The sequence below is a fragment of the Triturus cristatus genome, chromosome 1_2 (assembly GCF_964204655.1).
Source record: "Triturus cristatus chromosome 1_2, aTriCri1.1, whole genome shotgun sequence".
Classification (NCBI taxonomy): domain Eukaryota; kingdom Metazoa; phylum Chordata; class Amphibia; order Caudata; family Salamandridae; genus Triturus; species Triturus cristatus.
In genome coordinates this window covers 530,927,209-530,945,348 of record NC_140580.1, presented here as the reverse complement: position 1 = coordinate 530,945,348, position 18,140 = coordinate 530,927,209, and the positions used below count along the sequence as shown (strand labels likewise).

The 18,140-nt window shown below is 43.2% G+C and overlaps 1 protein-coding gene across 1 annotated transcript in view; it reads right to left on the bottom strand.

Moving 5' to 3' along the window:
* Window positions 1-18,140, bottom strand: part of LOXL4 (lysyl oxidase like 4) — a 211,960-nt gene that overhangs the window by 67,002 nt on the left and 126,818 nt on the right. The window contains exon 11 of the mRNA XM_085606332.1: window positions 13,135-13,378. Within this exon, the coding sequence (XP_085462458.1) occupies window positions 13,135-13,378 (244 nt within the window). The remainder of the gene's footprint in view (window positions 1-13,134; window positions 13,379-18,140) is intronic.

Below are 18,140 nucleotides of genomic sequence, written 5' to 3'. Positions count from 1 at the left end.
AGTGATTTTAGTCTTGGAGTGTAGCTTAATCCAAGACAACAAACCGTGCAATGAAGTTGACCAAGATTGATTTCCTTCCTTAACAATCCAAGATGGTGCTGAGATTGTCTATTGCCCCTTCAAGATGTCTCTTTGTGGTTTGTCACAAGACACTTTGTCTGTTCGCTTGGTAACTACCCAGGTAGCCCCAATTTGGTGAATGAAATAGACCATGTGAAGACCCCTAACCATCAAAACGTGTGTCCACCTAAAAGCTAGATTTGTGTTGGCTTATGGTTAAGTAAGATGGCTGCTGGTTCGAGTCTTCTTGTCCAGGAATTGATAGTCTGACGTTACAAGTAGCACTGAGATGGCTGCTTTGTATAAAATGGTGAAGAGCAGCTAATTGTTCTGCTTGTCCACTGTGAGTCTTTCCCTGTTCTTTCAGTTCGAAACAGCCCAGTGCTTCAGCATACAGTGTGTGTTGTAACAGCTGTATGATGTAAATTGAACTCAGCATTTTGGCACTCTCCATGGTAACAGCGTGCCAAATCCTGGTAGAAATGCCATGTTTCCTCTCCGTCTGTCTGTTTTGGCAGGCTTTAGGATTCCTCCTCGGCAAAAGATATTTTGATTGATTTTGAGCTGTTTGAAAATCTTTGGCATGATGGATTTTACTTGTCCGCGGCAGAGGAAAAGCTTGTAATGAGCCTTGTGTGTGCCCTATTACCTTACAAAAATTAAGTTATTAAGTGGTAATTGGACCACACTGAAAAAGCACAGTGTGGAGCCATCATAAATCCTAAACAGGACTACACACATTTCAGAGTATTCAGTAAGCTGTGGTTATTCAAATTGGGGTAGCACTTTGTATCACACCAGGGCCGGCTTTAGGGCAGTGCGACAGGTGCGGTCGCACTGGGCGCTGACCTCGAGTGGATCACTGACCTCGGGGGGGGCGTTATGTTTAGCAATAAGGTATGAGTTAAACGACCCTGCTGCAGAATTCCTTGTGCGTCCAGCTTTCAGGTAGCAACACAAGTGTCATGATAACTTTTGCGATTAATGTTCCTGCTAGAGAGAAAGATCTGAGTTTTGTCTAGTAGCAGCTTTGACTCGCCTTAAGGTAGTGTAGAGGGTTAATATACCTGCTGCAAAGAAAAGATCTGTATTTTATGTGGATAGCTGAGTGGAATAGTAAAGCTAGCCTTTTCCAGCGCTCTAAAACAGATGAAATGTATTTGAGAGTGAGGCTATGGAGAGATGAGGAGCACCTTTGTCTCGGTGGTTGTGAAGGAACCAAGGAGGAGGGACATGGCGAGGGGGGATTGCCCAAAAAGATTGTCACACCGTGCGCCACCAGCGCTAAAGCCAGCCCTGCATCACACTCATCCAGAGCATTCTCAGTGATTACAAACATAAACCTCAGGGGATGTCCATATGAAGCTGACCGAAAACATGAATTGAAGGAAATCCGAATCAAACAGGATGCAAAGTTTGCAATGAAGGTGAAAGCACTGAGGTGTGATATATCTCTTTTCTACAATTTGTTTGTAATAAATGTGTTTGGAAAACGTTTTCTTAACTCAATAGCTTGGCAAGTAAAATACAGACCAGGCTCACAGGTTTTGCTTGCTTGATTAAAAAAAAAGAGTGTTTATCTCTCTGAGAATAACTGAAATGTGGCTAGAATTTTAGGAAATCCACATAAGTTAAATATCCCTACAATTAATCAAAATGGAACTCAATTAGACAGTCAATTCTTAGCCTGAAAAATCCGACTTTGATCGTTGGAAATATTTCCATAGAATTAATCTAAATGGAACTCAATTAAACAGTCAATGATTATCCTGAAACCATGACTGTATTATGTGGACACCCCTGATCTAACATAATGTAAGTGCATTTTACTTCCAAAGAGATTACTGCAGAGAAGCAAGTAAGAGGCATGTTCTTTTTGTATGAGGACTATTGTTCCTTGAGGAAATCTAGAAGGGTTTTTACAGTTTTGATGTTGGTGGGGATGTTTTCCCAGGTCCTGCGAGCCTTGACTAAAAAAAACACTAAAGGTAGGCCTTCTAATTTCTTACACATTTTGCTTCCAGTGTGGCAATGGCCTGACTTCTGCTATGGGACTGTCTGCCTGCGGTGATTATCTGCTATGGGACTGTCTGCCTGCAGTGATTAGTTGTTTCCTGGCCAGGTAAGTTGAGGTATCATTTCTGATGGGCTGGTTGATGATGCAGCTGGTCTTGCAGGAGCCAGTGTAATTTCTTCATAGTTGGGTGATATGGTTGATCTTCTAGCACATTCTGCGACATGCCATGGTACCAGGATACCTTTGAGTGCTGCCAGGGTGGTATATGGGAGGCTGTTGAGCACAGCATTACCTTCATCCGGGTGTGAGAAGACCAGGGCTTGCACATTTGTTCTACAATTAGTAAGAAGACGGAAGGGCTTCACTTTATTATGAAGCAGAGTTGGTAATTAGCTGTCTTGGTTTCCCCCGTAATGTGTTCTTTGAAGATGAGGTCTAACGATGAATGTAATGAGTTGTCTGTCAGCTGAGGGGTGAAGCCATCTATGTTCATGTTCGATGGGCAATCTTAAATTTGTTGTCTTTTGGAACTGTTGGCGAAAAAGGTAAACTTTATCTTTGTTAGGTTAAGTTTTGAAAACTAATTGACATTCAATTCAGCACTAGCCTGAAGCAGATTTTAAGTCGCTGAATACTACATGCTGAGGAGACTTTGAGGTAGACTTGAGTGCTGTAAGAATATTAATTAATACTAATGTTATTATCAATGGTAAGGCCCCAAAGTTATCTATGGAGTGAACACAACGATAGGCGAGAGAAGGAAACCCTTAGCTACTCTGCAGGAATCAGGGTTTTTTCAGATCTTATTTTTCCAATCTGTATGAGCTAGTGGCAGTTGACAGAGTAGGAGGTAAACCATCGTATAAATATATTAGAGAAGGTCATGTTTTTTTCTAAAATGTAAATTAGTGCTTGTTTGCCTATTATGCCAAAGTGTGCAGATAATTCGAGCAGGATCAGGAGAGAGGAGATATTTCTGTTGGTGAGTAGACGGACAACTTGAAAGGTAGCTGTTTTTCTTCAGCAGCATGGTCTGAAGCTGGATAGGGAATCCTACAAAAGATTGTACTTATTGGTCTGCTCCTGTAATTGAATGCAGACTGCTTTCTCAGTCAAGGTAAGTGAGTGATGTGGGCGTTAGCGAGGTCCTCTGGGTCCAAGACTGGTTTCTTCAGGAGGACGAGGATAAGTCGCTTGATTGGGGTGCCTGGGAAAGTTCCTGAGCTGAGGTAGATATTAAGAATGTTGTTGATAGCTTTGAGGGTATCTTCTTGAAATGGTTTCTTGATCGATAATGGATGATGTTAGTCTTTCTTTCAGGTGCTTTAAGTGAATTCAGGATATTTCCGAAATCCATGTGTCTGAGGAAGTTGAAAGTTATTCATTTGGATGGAGGCATAGAGGAGCAATAGATTTCATATTGTCTTGTGCACTGATTTTGTGGTTGAGATGAGGTGGGATGTATGTGCACAGAGAAGTACGTTGAGCCGGTGATGTCACTAGATACATTGGTCCTGCTCCATTTCCTCCCCTTTCTGTGTAAGGCATAGTTTGTGGGAACCCAAGGAAGGGCTCCATCTCAGAGTGCTACTGCCACTCCTGGACACGAAACAGAAATGATTGATTAATCCTCTTATAAATAGAAAGTACCTCCTCAAGAAACTGACTTACTGATTGATTACTTGCACAACTTTTAATGCCCACATCGATTGTAATTTCCTGTGCATTGATTCACAGCTCATTAGATATGAATGTACGATTATTGTTTTTCCTTGATGGATGGTGTACGCAATTCAAGGGAATTTTCAATAAAATCTGTTTAAAATAATGAATCAAAGGTAACATGCATGCCTAGGTGCCTAGAAATTGGTAGTATGCAAATCCATCATCAAAGTAGCTTTATTTGGTTCCATGGACCACAAAAGTTTGACAGACATACATAATACTTTAAAAGAAATTCAATATCAAGTTTGTGCGGTAACATAAATGAATATCACTAAAAACCAACATAAACCCACATGCATAGTACCAGAGCAACAGACTATAATATCAATCGTCAAATTTCATTAATATAAATGATTGTTTTAAAAAAAAGTTTAAAAGAATAAAAGGCCTGTATATCTATTGTGGCTCATATCGTTCTCTTATTGACATTGCAACTTTAATATAGTTAGAGAAAGCAGTGCAAATCAGGGCCGGATTGGCTACCGGGCTTTCCTTAATAAACAATTCAAAACAACTGTTTCAAAAAGTATGCTTGAAGCTATTTGTTTTGCATTGTTCATTTAGAAGCACTGGCAGCTCCCCAGCAACAAAATCAGCCCCTCAGCAGTGAACCTGGACCCCACACTGCCACCCCGGGAAAAACCGCACGGCAGCCAGTCCTGCCCTGGTGCAAATAGAAACAGTAGACAAAGAGTGCAAAAAATTAAAGCCTTCCGTGTAGGTACAAGGACGGATTTCCCTCAAAAGTGGGGCTAAAAATTGTACCCTCTGCTCTTTTTAAAGAGGGCAGAACAGCATAAAGTGCAGTGTGCTCTGAGATGCCAAATTGTCACATGAGCAAGGGATAGGTTTATCAACCCATCCTGACTGTGTGGGAAATGCCAAGTGCATAAGTGGAGTCTAGTCATAAACAAGCATTGGCAGAGCCAATAGGTCTCGCTGTTGGGACCTTATAAGTGTTTAGCCCTTCAACAGTTGATGTTGTTGCACTAAGGATATTGTGCTGGATAACTAAACACTTATAAGGTCCCAAAAGCGAGACCTATTGGCTATGCCAATGCTTGTTCAAACGAATGTTGTTTCTTTTTTGCCTTTATCCCACCATAGAATCACTGAAATTCTTGTCCTTTGCTTTTGCAGCCCTCTACAGATCACATGCCTGTTTTCGACATTTCTGTCTAGAAGTAGTTTATACCATAGTTCATGCGATGCAACGTCATCCTGTTCTATCAGACATAATCATACTCTCACAAGTCAACCAACATCACAGTCACTTTACTATAGAACGGACATGTACACCATACTACTATATGGTGCAATAGAATCATCAGAAACAATTGTGGAAGGCATGCAAATCACTGATGGCAGTCAAGTCTCACTCCATAGCAATACGGACCATATTTCTAGTCCTATGCCCTCAGGTGACAATCTCAAACATGGCGGAGGTTGCAGTCTTTGTGTGATGAGGGGGCCCTTTATTTCCCATATCCCACAGATAGTAATTGGACTCAGTGGGGGGCCCGTAGGGGTGGGGCCCCCTGCACAGCAGAGGCTGCAGGGGCCTGTGTTACGCCCTTGCATTGTAATTTCGGGTGTAATTTCATTTACCACTGACACAGAAGGTGGATTTTTTTGAAGGTAAGAAACCGCCCGGAAGGGAGGGGAGGCTGTCATTTCATGTACTCCATGGATTTACTTTTGCAGCAGGTGTCTGAGCTGTCATGCCGGAAGTGCTATGGATTGTTTATATGTTTGTATACCTGTGGGAGGGGGTTGAAGAGGAGGGATTCTAAAGAGAGAGCTGGCAGAACTCCTTTCTATGCCTGCCTGAAGAAGATGGTGTCTGGCAGATACACGGGAATAAACCAGGACAGGAAGTAATTACAGCCAGCGAGAGACATAAATCAAGCAGGGTTCAGTGCGGGGAGCAAGGAGGGTGCAGGCCCCGGGAGCCAAACAGAACCGGGGAGCAGGCTTCTCTACAGAAAGCCTTGGGGGGAGACGGTCACCCCCACGCTCTCGGAAGGCTTTTGATGTCAGAAATGGTTTTAATTAGTGTTCACTTTGAGCTACCGCGTTGAACCTGCATTTTGGGAAAGAAAAACGGTATAGCAGGAAAATGTGTGGGAGGCGAGGCGAGATTTAACAGAGGACACCTGGATACGCGGCAGTGCAAGCTCATGGACAGGGTCACAGGGAAGGACGAGTGCGCGAGCCGGGGGAGCATGAACAATCAGAGCTAGAGGAGAGGGGAGGAGACAGGCCTGTCAGTCGGTAAAGCTGGCTGATAGGATTCAAGGCTGGCTCACGTGCAAAACGTTTTCAATATTAGTACATCTGTTGAATGCGCCAATAACCCATTACCTCCATCTTGATACTGCGAGGCCTTGTGGTGATGTTTACTGTCGAGCTGCCGCGCTGAACCTGCATTTTGGGAAACAAAAACGGTATAGCAGGAAAATGTGTGGGAGGCGAGGGGAGGTTTAACAGAGGACACCGGGATACGCGGCAGCGCAAGCTCATGGATGGGGTCACAGGGAAGGACGAGCGTGCGAGCCGGGGGAGAATGAATAATCAGTGCTTAAGGAGGGGAGAGGAGACAGGCCTGTCAGTCATGAAAGAAAGAGAAAAGTGAAAGTGATTGCGATCGCAGGCTGTAAGGGTGCCCGTGAGTGATGCACTTAAGGAGCCATGACGAGAGGAAAGCCAGATGGCACCTCTGCTCGTAACTGTTCGCGTAACCGCACGCTCTAGGCCACCTAAAGAGCTGTGGTCGGCTTTTAAAGCCCACTCACTAAATGTCTCGCCAGAGCAGCGCATGCACTGGCTCAGGCGAGACCTAAAAATCATGTCTGTACATTGGTGGTAAAAGGTAGGTAAAATTGCTGTTGTATAGGGAGCAAACATGGTTGACCTAGCACTACCAATTGTTGGCAGCGTGTATTTGCCTCAGAGTAATGTGCCTCTGTTATGATGTTTTTTGTATTTGTTTCGATGCTAGCAGGATTATCATAGTAGCGCCCCAGACCAAGCTCATGGAATTTCTCTCTCACAAATCGTAGCCATGAGATTGCCAAAGCACTATCAAGACTGGTACAGTCCTTAATGACTTCCTTTGAGAACATTAAGTCCTCAGACAGCCACATTTTGGCCCAGAGGAGTAAGGGGGCAATATCGATTCGGTCCTCTAGATAATCCAACCCCACCTCGGAGTGACAAAAAAGTGTGGGGGCGCTCTTTGGGGTCATCAATAGCCTACATAGACTTGTCCAGTGCCTTTGACATCGTTAATCGGGAAAAATTGTGGTGACTAATGGAGAAAATGAGTATCGAAGAAGCTCTCATCTCCCTCTTGCGCAGGCTTCATGCATCCACCACTGTTGCCATACAATATGGCCCTCGGGTGGGGGGAGAAAACTAGGCCTATTGTCTCCATAGAGGGTGTTCGGCAGGGGTGCATTCTAGCTCCATTTCTCTTTCTATTGTACACTAACAACCTAGAGGCATTTCTAATAGAGAAGTAACTTGATTTCCCCAGAATAGGAGGCAACCCGGTCCCACTGTTGTCATAGGCGGACGACACGGTGTTAATGGCCTTGACAGCCAACAGCCTCCAAAAATCAATGAATGCTTTTACAGATTTTATGTCAGCATTGGACCTAAAAGTTAATTTTACTAAATCATATATCTTGGTGTGTGGCCCCAAACCTATTAAAACAAGAAAATTTGCTGTAAGGGGTAAGACCATTGATAAGCTGTCTCATTTTACATATTTGGCGAATATTTTTAATAATAAAATGAACTGGGATTCTCTTATTACTGCAAGGGTACAACATACTAGCCAGGTAGTGGAGGGTTTATTCTGCTTCACCTGCAAGTTAGGCCACAAGCCGGTCACAGAGTTGATTACCCTGTATAAAGCTAAATGCTTATCTGTTGCATCTTACAGGGCAGGAGTGTGGGGTCATCACCAAAGCCGACCATTTACAAGTTTTAGAAATTAGTAGTAGTTAACCAAGTCAACCACCCTAAACGACCTCTCCATTCTGCAGGCTGCCTTTCAGTCCATCATGAGAGAAGTCTAAGATGGAGGAAAAGAGTGTAAATCGAGAGAGCAGTGGACAGGGCAAGGCTCCTTGGCTGAAACACTCTCCTTCCTTTAGCTGCTAATCAACAGATTGTAGGACAGTGTAACTCAATGTTTGAGGCATTCCTCACACAGCTCTTAATGAAAGGGACAATGAAACATGTTGCTCTTGTGAAGATGCCTGCAGTATTCTTCGGCTCTTTGCAGACGCTGACTGAAAGGAGAAGAGAGCTGGTACTATTTTTGTGGAGTCTCCTATGCTGAGATATTGAGATAAAGGTTGTGCAGAAGGTAACAAATGCTAAGTTAGAGGAAGATTTAGACATAAATGAAGTCCAAACATTAGGAACCCTGTATCTCTAGACATCAGGCTATTGGCAATCCAGTACACCCAAGCAAAGCTTACTAAAACGTTGTCGACGTATCACTATCAATTGAGCATCCATCCCAAATGATTGAGACTTATTAAATAAAACTGCACAACAATACAGATATATCCAATCCAATGATGCAAGTGTGAAACTTACTTTAACAGAACTAGTGCAAATGATACTAAAGTATCATGGGTGAGTTCGAATGGGAATGCAGTCACCCGGCGCATTGTATCAGTTTACAAAAGCCAAGTGATGAAAAAAAAAATGCAAATGTGCTGGCTCAAATGTTTCTCGTTTCATGCCGCCTAATTCATCATGAAGGAAATATTGCAAAAATCCTGAAGGCGTCAGGAATTGAATCTTGAAAAGTCCTACCCAATAGTATGCTCGCCTGCCTGAAGGACAAGGCCCCACTAGACCTGGTTTGGCACAAAATCTTAAAATCCTGAGAAGAATTCGTAAATTGAACTACTGTATCATTACCGAATGAGTAAAGGATAATTTACGCTATGGAGAAGTGAGGTCCTGGCAAGAAAATCATCAGATTACAGAATTGTCAATCCCGCTTTGTCATACTTCCTCTCTTCATACCCCTTTCATTATCCAAATCAGTAAGTAAAGGTATGCCTTATTTCTGTATTTATTAACTTAGTTATTTAATTGTTTATATATTGGAGGGTTTTCATCGTCATTTAAGTGTATGCAAGTGCTCTATACATAATTTACTAAAAGAGACGTTCCAGCCTTGGCCAGGTAGTGTATGGAAACAATCACCTGATTCTGGTCCTTCACTGTTTGGAATTCCTGTTTAAGTTATTGCAGTTCATTTCTTTTAAAATATGTATTTAGCAGTTATGCAGTTGATTATACTTTTTTTGTAAGTTATGATGACAATATTTTTTTTAAACTCAAAAGTGACTACACCATGCAGCAACGCCTGCCTGCAATAGATGCCATTGGACATCACTGGAAGAATGTACTTTGTAATTATTATCATTTGCTCCTATATGCTGCTTAAATAATTCCTGATTCTTTGGATAACAATGGAGCTTTGTATTCACATTTTCTCTTGTACTGTAATTATTTGAAGGGGCAAAGGCTTTTATTTTTCTTAATCCTAACAAAAGCTCCAGTTGACTCTAGTTGCAAACTGCTTCCGGGTTGTAGTGTCATTATATGTTGTGCATTGGTGATTCGTGTCATGGTGGTTACCAGCTTCAGTTGTTATGTTTGTTTACCTTCTTTGTGCAACGATCACATATAGTCTACAATAGCCCAAAACCCGAGATACCCTCCTCCGGATCAAAGAGAAACATTTAATCAATGGCTAACGTGATTTTCCACCAGGGCAGTTTCTGTGTTTCTCGTTTGAGCAACCTTTCCACCATAAATTACACACAGAATGCATTCGTGCTTTCGCTGGTGTTAACGAACAATAACAGCAAGTAACATAAACTCTTTTATTTTAAGTGTTAGCTCGCACCCAACAAATATGATTTGAAATGCCTTTAGAAAAGACTCTTCCACTAAAAACCACATCATCCCAGCGCCTCGAGGCCCTCACGGGGGAGTAGCGCGCTTTATAAACCCCCTGATTGATTGATCGTCCTTTAGGAAGCCTGTCTCACTTCCACACACATTTTACATTTCTGGGTCAAAGTCCTACCAGAATTCTTCCCAGAATCTGCACTAATTTCCATGTGAGTGCTGGTGGCGACCTATCTCCTTCCAACACCAGTGAGTTTTCGGAAGACTCTCAAAGCTCACTTGTTAATGCTGCTTCCTGTCTCTTCAGTGTTACCTGGCATGGCTCGTCTCCTTCTTTGTCTCTTTGTCATTCTTTCGGATCTTTTCGGTGTACTCGTGATCTACTTGTTTATTTTATTTTTAGTCTACTGTAAAAAGCACGGATGCCCCTTAGGGTTTGAATGGCACTTTGTTAAAGGTTTTAATAAATAAATAGAGCCTAAAACCTTATTGTTGATGGGAGTACATCAAAAATGTCAGAAAGTTACCTAAAGAACTCCAAGCCATTCTTCATTGGAAAATCATGAAACCAATATGTGAGTGAGGTGGAACTGTTCAGATGGTCCTCATGACACCGAGAGAACTCCTGTCCTTGCGCTTTTTTGGAGGTGGTCGGACACCAGGTACAGTTCATAAGCCACTGCACTCGGACAGGTTTCTAAATTCTGGTTTGGCGCACGAGCCATCGAGCACGACAATGCGTGTAAGAGCAATCAATCCCAGGCTGCCATCTGAAGGGTTCTCTGCAGTTGGATGGCTGATCTCAGAAAGTCAAACTGAAGGTCTAATCACCTCGAACCAAACCAGCACATAAATCTACATGACCTTTATAAGGGTGTGTCTTTCATCTGAGTGAATATTACTTTTACAGTTTATGGTGTCTGTAATCTCCAAACCTGCACACTTCAGGACTTCAAGTCATTAAAGCACGGATTCTACAGTGATCCAATGGAAGAACACTGAAAGTCAATATGACCATTAAAAGTGATCTTAGCTTGGTGAGACCTGTGTGACCTGAGAGATAGTTCTGCTATCTTTCAACCCATCAGCAATACCTGTGTGACATGAGTGATAGTTCTACTGCCTTTACAGCCCATCCTGCTCTAAAAGCAGCCCCCTTAGCCTGTGGACTACCAGGGAAAATGTCGGAGTTGCAGACAGGGCAGTTTGTCCCTGCCTGCACGACCTATGATCTGGGAGACAGCTCTGCTCTTCTGACACTTTACCTACAAAATCGGTGTGTCATGAGCGATAGCTCTGGTGGCTTTTCAACCTACCTCCAAGACCATTGTTTCCTTAGTGATAGCTCTGCTGTTTAACATCCAGCCTACAAAACTTGTGTGACCTGAGATATAGTTCTGCTCTCTTTACACACTACCTTTGTCAATTTGATCTGTCTGAGAGACAGCTCTCCTCTCGTTACACCCAACCTGTAACACCTGTGCGACCTGAGCAGTAGCTCTGCTGTCTTTACGTTCTACCTGTGTGGACAGTGTAAACTGAAAATTATCTCTGCTGTCTCTACACCCTACCAACAAGACCTCTGTGACTGAGCAAGAACTCTTCTGCCTTCCCTGCAAGAGTGGTGCTGAAGTACTTTGAGGACATGCTAAGTATGTGCACTTGGTGATATCTGTCCAAAGGCTAATCAAGAAATAGAGCTAAAGGTAGCAGTTTTTCTTTTTATTTGATGAAAAAAAACATTTTTATTGTTTTTTTCTATGAAACTTTATAGGGACATTATTTAAATGTGTATCATTCAATATATTTTTTTCCTTCTCTCCATTCCACTTCTCTACTGATTCTGTTTATATTTTCATTTGTCTGGGTCGTCAAAACTGGAAAAGGTTTGGTCTCCATCTCAGTGGTGGTATTCCCCCATAGTTTGCTAGAATTCGTCCGGTGTGGCAAGGTGGTGCCGCAGATTGGCCATAGGTTCCCCTAATCTTGGTGGTCTTGCAGAGGTGCTGGCCTCATAACCTAAGAACCTGGAGGTATTTGGAGCATGAGAGTTCCCAAAAGTCTCATGATAGAAATGTTATCAAATTGCGGCAGCTTGTTGTCGAGTGAGGTAGTGCATGTTTCCATTCATATAGTGTCCCAGAATCTGTGTAGCCAGTCTACATGTTCTAGTGGGGTGCTGGTGCACAACCTAGAGGTAATAGCCTGTTTGGCTGCACATCAGGCCATAGAGATGGCTCTCCCCTTGTTGGAGTAGAGTGGGTAAGTCAAGACATTCGGGAGGCCTAGCAGGACATAACTGGGAAGGGAAGGAATGTCTGTATCAAAGATCTCATTGATGTCTTTCAGAACTGCCTCCCAATGCTGTTTGAGTTTGGAACAGTGCCATAGAAGATGTGTCAAAGTGCCTGAGTGGCCACAATTGCGCCAGCAGTCCTCGAAGCTTCCATGCCTCCACTTCGCTATCCTCGCTGGAGTATTATTTATGACTTTAAAAATGGTGATGCATTTCCATAGTTAAATTAAAAACTATTCATTGCAATGGGGCATGAGTGCACATTACAACACATATTTAAAATAGTTAACTCCCTGAAGCTTCTAAATTATAGGTGGCAGTAATCTCTGTGAAGGAACCCTGCTTTTAATGCAATTTGTCTTATATTATCATTATGTCATCTGGAAAAGTGAATCAGTGCTTAATTTAAGCCAGTTGCTGCTGGATGGGGGTGGGGGGGGGGGGGGGGGGATGGGCACCAGCACTTATTTCTGGAGACCGAAACTTATTTTTCCAGACTGCATGGGAGGTCAAAAAACACTGATCAGAAAGACGTAGGAAGAAAGCGACGACAAACCCATCACAAAGGGAGAATTCAAGACCTTGCAAGAGCGGGAAAATGCTGCAGGGAGTGTCTGTCAGTGGATTAAAGACTACAAGCCTTGGTATGAGGTGTGCCGAGGATTAATTGCACCGGCCGCTGGCTTCTGAGCAGAGCTTCGGTCACTGGCACTCTTTCTTTTACAAACTAAGCACTGGTGATGTTGCATCATCGTAGTACAGCATTGATTTAACATGGGGTAATTGTCATGTTGGCCCAGTGATAAACTACTGTGCCTCCTCTTGGAGGGGACTTCATTAGCATTGTCCCCTAGCACAGGCATTTGGGAGGGGATTGAAAGATAACAGACAACAATGCATATAGTCTAGGGAGGTCGTTAAAAACTATGGCTTTGTTGAGGATGTCTTAACTTTCTGCTATAGATTTTCCACAGGTTCATTTTACTCTATTGCTCACAAAGTTATAGCCATGTTCATATTAAGACCATTAATGTTCTTTACAATCATGTGACTGTAGAGTAGTTAAGGAGAGACCAGATCACATTACCTGTGGCACTCGTGCCATATCCAAGAGTGGCGTCCAGCCCTGGGCCTGAAGTCTGCCTTGCCCACGTTGTGGATTTGGGAGGAGAAGCGCAGCAGCCTGCGGTGCCCGTATGGCCAGGCCATGTCATCAGCGGATTTGGATAGGCAGTTCTCTTCGTGTGCGCATTGGAGCATACTGAGGGGGCGGTCCTCCAGGTAGGCAGATTCCTCCACCAGCTGAGCATTCATAACCAGGTCTGGGGCACCTGGGAGAAGGAGAGCAAAATACCTGTGTGAGTGGATCTAGAAAAAAACACCTTCGATAAGTAACAAGAGACATCTTCAGGGAGTGATTTCCAAGTCTTAATGTGGCATAGTCTTGCCCAACCCTCTAGCTGCTCAGTTTTCACTGAGAAGGAACATCTGAATTGTCTAACTTCATGCATTTTGAGCGGTAAAACAAAAAGTCACCTAAATAGCCCTGATCTCCAGTGGCGGCTGGCGAAATATGAAAATGGTAGGGAAGAAAAAAAAAGGTGAAATGCTGAGAGAGCAAACAGAACAAGGGATCCCAGCTCCTAGAAGAAGAGTTCAGCGAGGGGGAAAGGGGATGGTTTCTCTAAGGAACATTACCATTGCGAGACCATGTATTGAAAAAAAAGGAGTAGATTCCCATCCCAGGACATGAAAGCAGCAGCACTACCTCCAGGGCCGGACTGGGAAGCCAAAGCAGCCCTAGTAATTTGGTTGATCGCCCCCCCAACCTCCTGGCGGGGGCAGGGTTAAGCGTGAAACACTGCTGCTTACCAAAACCGGCCCCCAGCACTGCTGCTTTTGTTACCGGTGCCGATATTGCACCATCGCTGAAAAACAGGCCTGCCAGTAACAAAGGGTCCCGACTGATCCAAAACCGCCCCCTCCCCTTCCAGCCTCCCGGGAAAATGACTGATGCCCGCTACGAGCAGTCCGGCCCTGACTACATCCAGTGAACGAAGCTGCTTAGGCTTGTGTTTGCACAGATAGGCCTGTAAATATTATGAGAAAACGGCACTTTAGCTCATGCCTTAAAAACAATTAAAAGCAGTGTTACGTTCCTTTTATGTCCCTCTTGGGACACCGTCCTAGTTTGCCTCCCCTGTGTCCCTGCGCGGACACCATACCTGTGAGGTCATCAGCTGTCCAACTGTTCACTGACAGTTGACAGCTGATCGCCGATCCAGCAAGTCGTTATTCGCTCCTCTCCTGTCGGAGCATGTGTTGGTGTTTATGAATAAAGGAATCTTTCTACTTCACTCAGCCTTTATCTTCTTAACAACTTGGCGACGAGTGCCAACACGGAACCCACGTTCGCCGCAAAAGGAGAATTAATTCTTTCCTGACTAGAGGCTTGCAGTTTCATGGGTCGGACTTTCTGACATTTTCTAAGTGAATTTCGACAGGATTTCGCCCAACCAAGGGGTAATTGATGTGATTTCCAAATCCACGGACTTTGTCATTTCCTTGTTGTGCCCAGTGGAGTGTAAACGAATTTCTTCAAGGAACGACTGCTTCTTCTCAAGTGAACATTTGCTTTTGAGACGCTTCCACGGTAATTAAAAAAAAAAAGGAGGACATAATTTGTTGTGGCAATTTCGTACGCTCTGATCCACTATCGTGCAGTAGCTAAGTGGCTGTGAGGAAACCTTCGCCTCAATGACTGAAATTCAACGGTTCTCTTAACCGCTGCAACTGTCATCCGAACTGTCATCCGTCAACTGTCATCTGTAATGAACTTGCATCTCAGCTGCTCCAAACGTCATCACGCTCCTACGTGATACGTGCCGCCATTTTGGATTACCTTCCTTACTAGCGGTCTAGTGTTCCTTGATGACGCACGTCGCTCTACGCTATTATTCGGCATTCTTCAGTCAATTTCAACGCGCGCACCGGATTTAGCAATTAAACCTTCACCGGTGCAGCGCGCGCTCGAGGAAAATCTACACGGTGTAACAGGACCTTCCCTTGAAACATCACAACTAGTAAGAATTTCATAAATTCCTCAAATTGACTAAAAATACTGGCATTTTGTGGGCTATATAACCCTTTTTGCTCCTCATGGTTTGGCAGATACTGTGATTCCCTGCACACTTAAGCAGTTTTCTTCGTCTCCCATTAGAATCACACTCACTATTTCTCCACGTGTATTTGCCTCACAATTCTGTCATCTTTGACTGACCTGTTTACAATAATTCAGAGCCATGGCATCTGGATACGTGTGGAATCTCGCACCTCCCGAAACATTTTTAAGAGCAGGGGATGAGCCAGTTCTCAGATGGGAAGAGTGGAGAGATTATTTTTTAAACTACATTTCCACACTGGAAGAAGATGACGAAGTTAAACCTGAAAGGAAGTATAAGTTACTCATGCATTCATTGGGGGCCGGTGGCATAAAAGTGTATAATGCTATAAACAAAAAGATTAGGGCCGAAAATGAGGGCGACGTTTTCAGCAATGCCATTGACGACCTCAATACGTACTATAAACCCAGAGTCTGCGTTGGTGTGGACCGCTACAAATTTTTCCACAGAAAACAAGGTGACAATGAATCTATTGACGACTACGTGTCTGCATTGAAAAACCTGGCGTTGAATTGTCGTTTCGGAGATCTACATGATGAACTTATACGTGATCAGATTGTAATGCAAGGATCTAATTCCAACATACAAGATAATCTGTGGGCTAAAGGAGAGTATCCATTGCAGAACATAATTGATATAGCCAGAAAGGCAGAACTTACAGGGCGTTGCGCCAAGGCAGTTCTGGCAGAAACGAAAGAGAAAAATAAAGGTGAGGTCGTGGGAAAAGTGATTGAGAAAAAGAACTATAACAAAACCCATGTAAGTCAAAAAAACTATAGAAAAGTGTACAAGAAAAATGAAGCCAAAACAGAATTTCATTGTTATCGATGTTTGAGCCCATCTCACTTGGCCAATGATCCCAAATGTCCAGCCAAAGAAATTAAATGCACGCATTGCGGGGTCAAAGGGCATTATGTAAAAGCTTGCAACAAAAGAAAACCGCAGAAAATTAAAATGATTGAGTACAGTGAGAACTCAAGTGAAAATGAAGATGACTATGATGACGTTAACATGTACGTACTAAACATTGATGAAGAAAAGGGCGAGAACGTCAATGTAATAAATACCACAGAAAAAATAACCAGGACAAGGAAACCAATTTGTCACATGACGATTGGAGGAATAAATATTGACATTGTGACGGATTCTGGGTCACCGTACACCATAGTTAACAAGCAAGTATGGAAGGATAAGTTCGAATCCAAACTAGGTAATGACCTAGAGAAACCAGATATAAAAATAAGGTCATTTACTGGAGAGCCTATTGAGGTATGTGGCTACAAGAGACTCAATTTCAAATATAAAAGTCGCGACTCTGACAGTAAACTGTATGTTTCTGAAGTTGGTCCATCTGTATTGGGGTGGATGGATCAGGGAAGTTTAGGAATCATCCTTGATCCAAGCAGAGAGGATCCCGGTCTAAGTCTTTTTGATGATGAGAACTACGCAGACTCCTTGCTCAAAAAATACCCAAAAGTGTTTAGTGGGACTGTTGGAGAGCTTAAGGGATACCAACATAAAATACAACTTAAACCAGTTAACACACCCGTGATACATAAAGCAAGAAATATCCCTTTTGCAATCAGAGAGGAGGTGGAATCTCAATTGAATCAACTTCTAAATGAAGGGATAATTGAAAGAATCGATGCCTCTGAATGGGTCGCACCTTTGGTTATTGCCAAACGAGCCAACGGAAAATTGAGGCTTTGCGTCGATCTAAGAGACCTCAATCAGAACATTGTCGTAGAACAATACCCACTTCCAAAAATAAACGAAATGTTAGCTGCAATCAAGGGTATAAAATGGTTTTCAACTGTGGACTTGAAGTCCGCATACCACCAAGTGCCTCTACATCGTGACAGCAGGTCACTTACAACTTTCATAACTCCTCATGGTTGTTTCAGGTTCACCCGAGTACCATTTGGCTTGGCCTCAGCTGCAGCTATGTTTCAAAGACTTATGAACCATGTCTTCAAGGGAGTTACAGGTATTTTACTATTTCAGGATGATATCCTGATTATGGGGAAGACCAAGGAAGAACACGATGTAAGAGTTGAGCAAGTCCTCGGGATTCTGGAGAGTAAAGGCCTTACCGCAGAACATGCCAAGTGCAAATTTGCATGTAAATCTGTAAATTACCTGGGCCACAAGATAACAGGTGAAGGTATTGGCCCCAAACTGGAGTTATTACAAGCAATTAAGGATTCCCCTGTTCCATCCAACAAGGATGAAGTAAGATCGTTCTTAGGACTTGTGGAGTTTTACTCCAAGTTTATCAAAAATTTTGCATTGAAAACATACGATCTTAGACAACAACTCAAAACAAAAAACAAATTCGAATGGAACAAGGACTGTGAAACAGCTTTTCAAAACCTTAAAAACGACATGTGCACGGCGTTACCATTGCAAGGATATGATTCAACCTTGCAAAATTATTTGACAACTGATGCCAGTAACAAAGGTATTGGTGCTGTCCTAACCCAAAAAGACTCCAAGGGCAATGAGAACACTGTGGCTTTCGCTTCGCGATCACTAACTCCAGCGGAGGAAAAGTATTCCGTGATAGAACGCGAAGCACTTGCGTGTGTATGGGCATTGGAGCATTTCCGGCAGTACATCTGGGAAAGGATGGTCCACCTCTGCACTGACCACAAACCACTAGTCAAAGTGCTAACAACCAAAGGATTATACACTGCATCATCAAGGTTGGCGAGGATGTCTGTACGCTTGTTTGACTTTGTATACAAGGTACATTACATACCAGGTGTGAAGAATGTCGTGGCTGACTATCTCAGCAGAATGCCTTTGAAGTACAGGGAGCAGACTGATGAGGATAATGATGAAATGTGCGTTGCTAAAATCTTTGATGAGGACAGCAGGTTAGAGAAAGAGGAATGGTTCGCCGAACAAG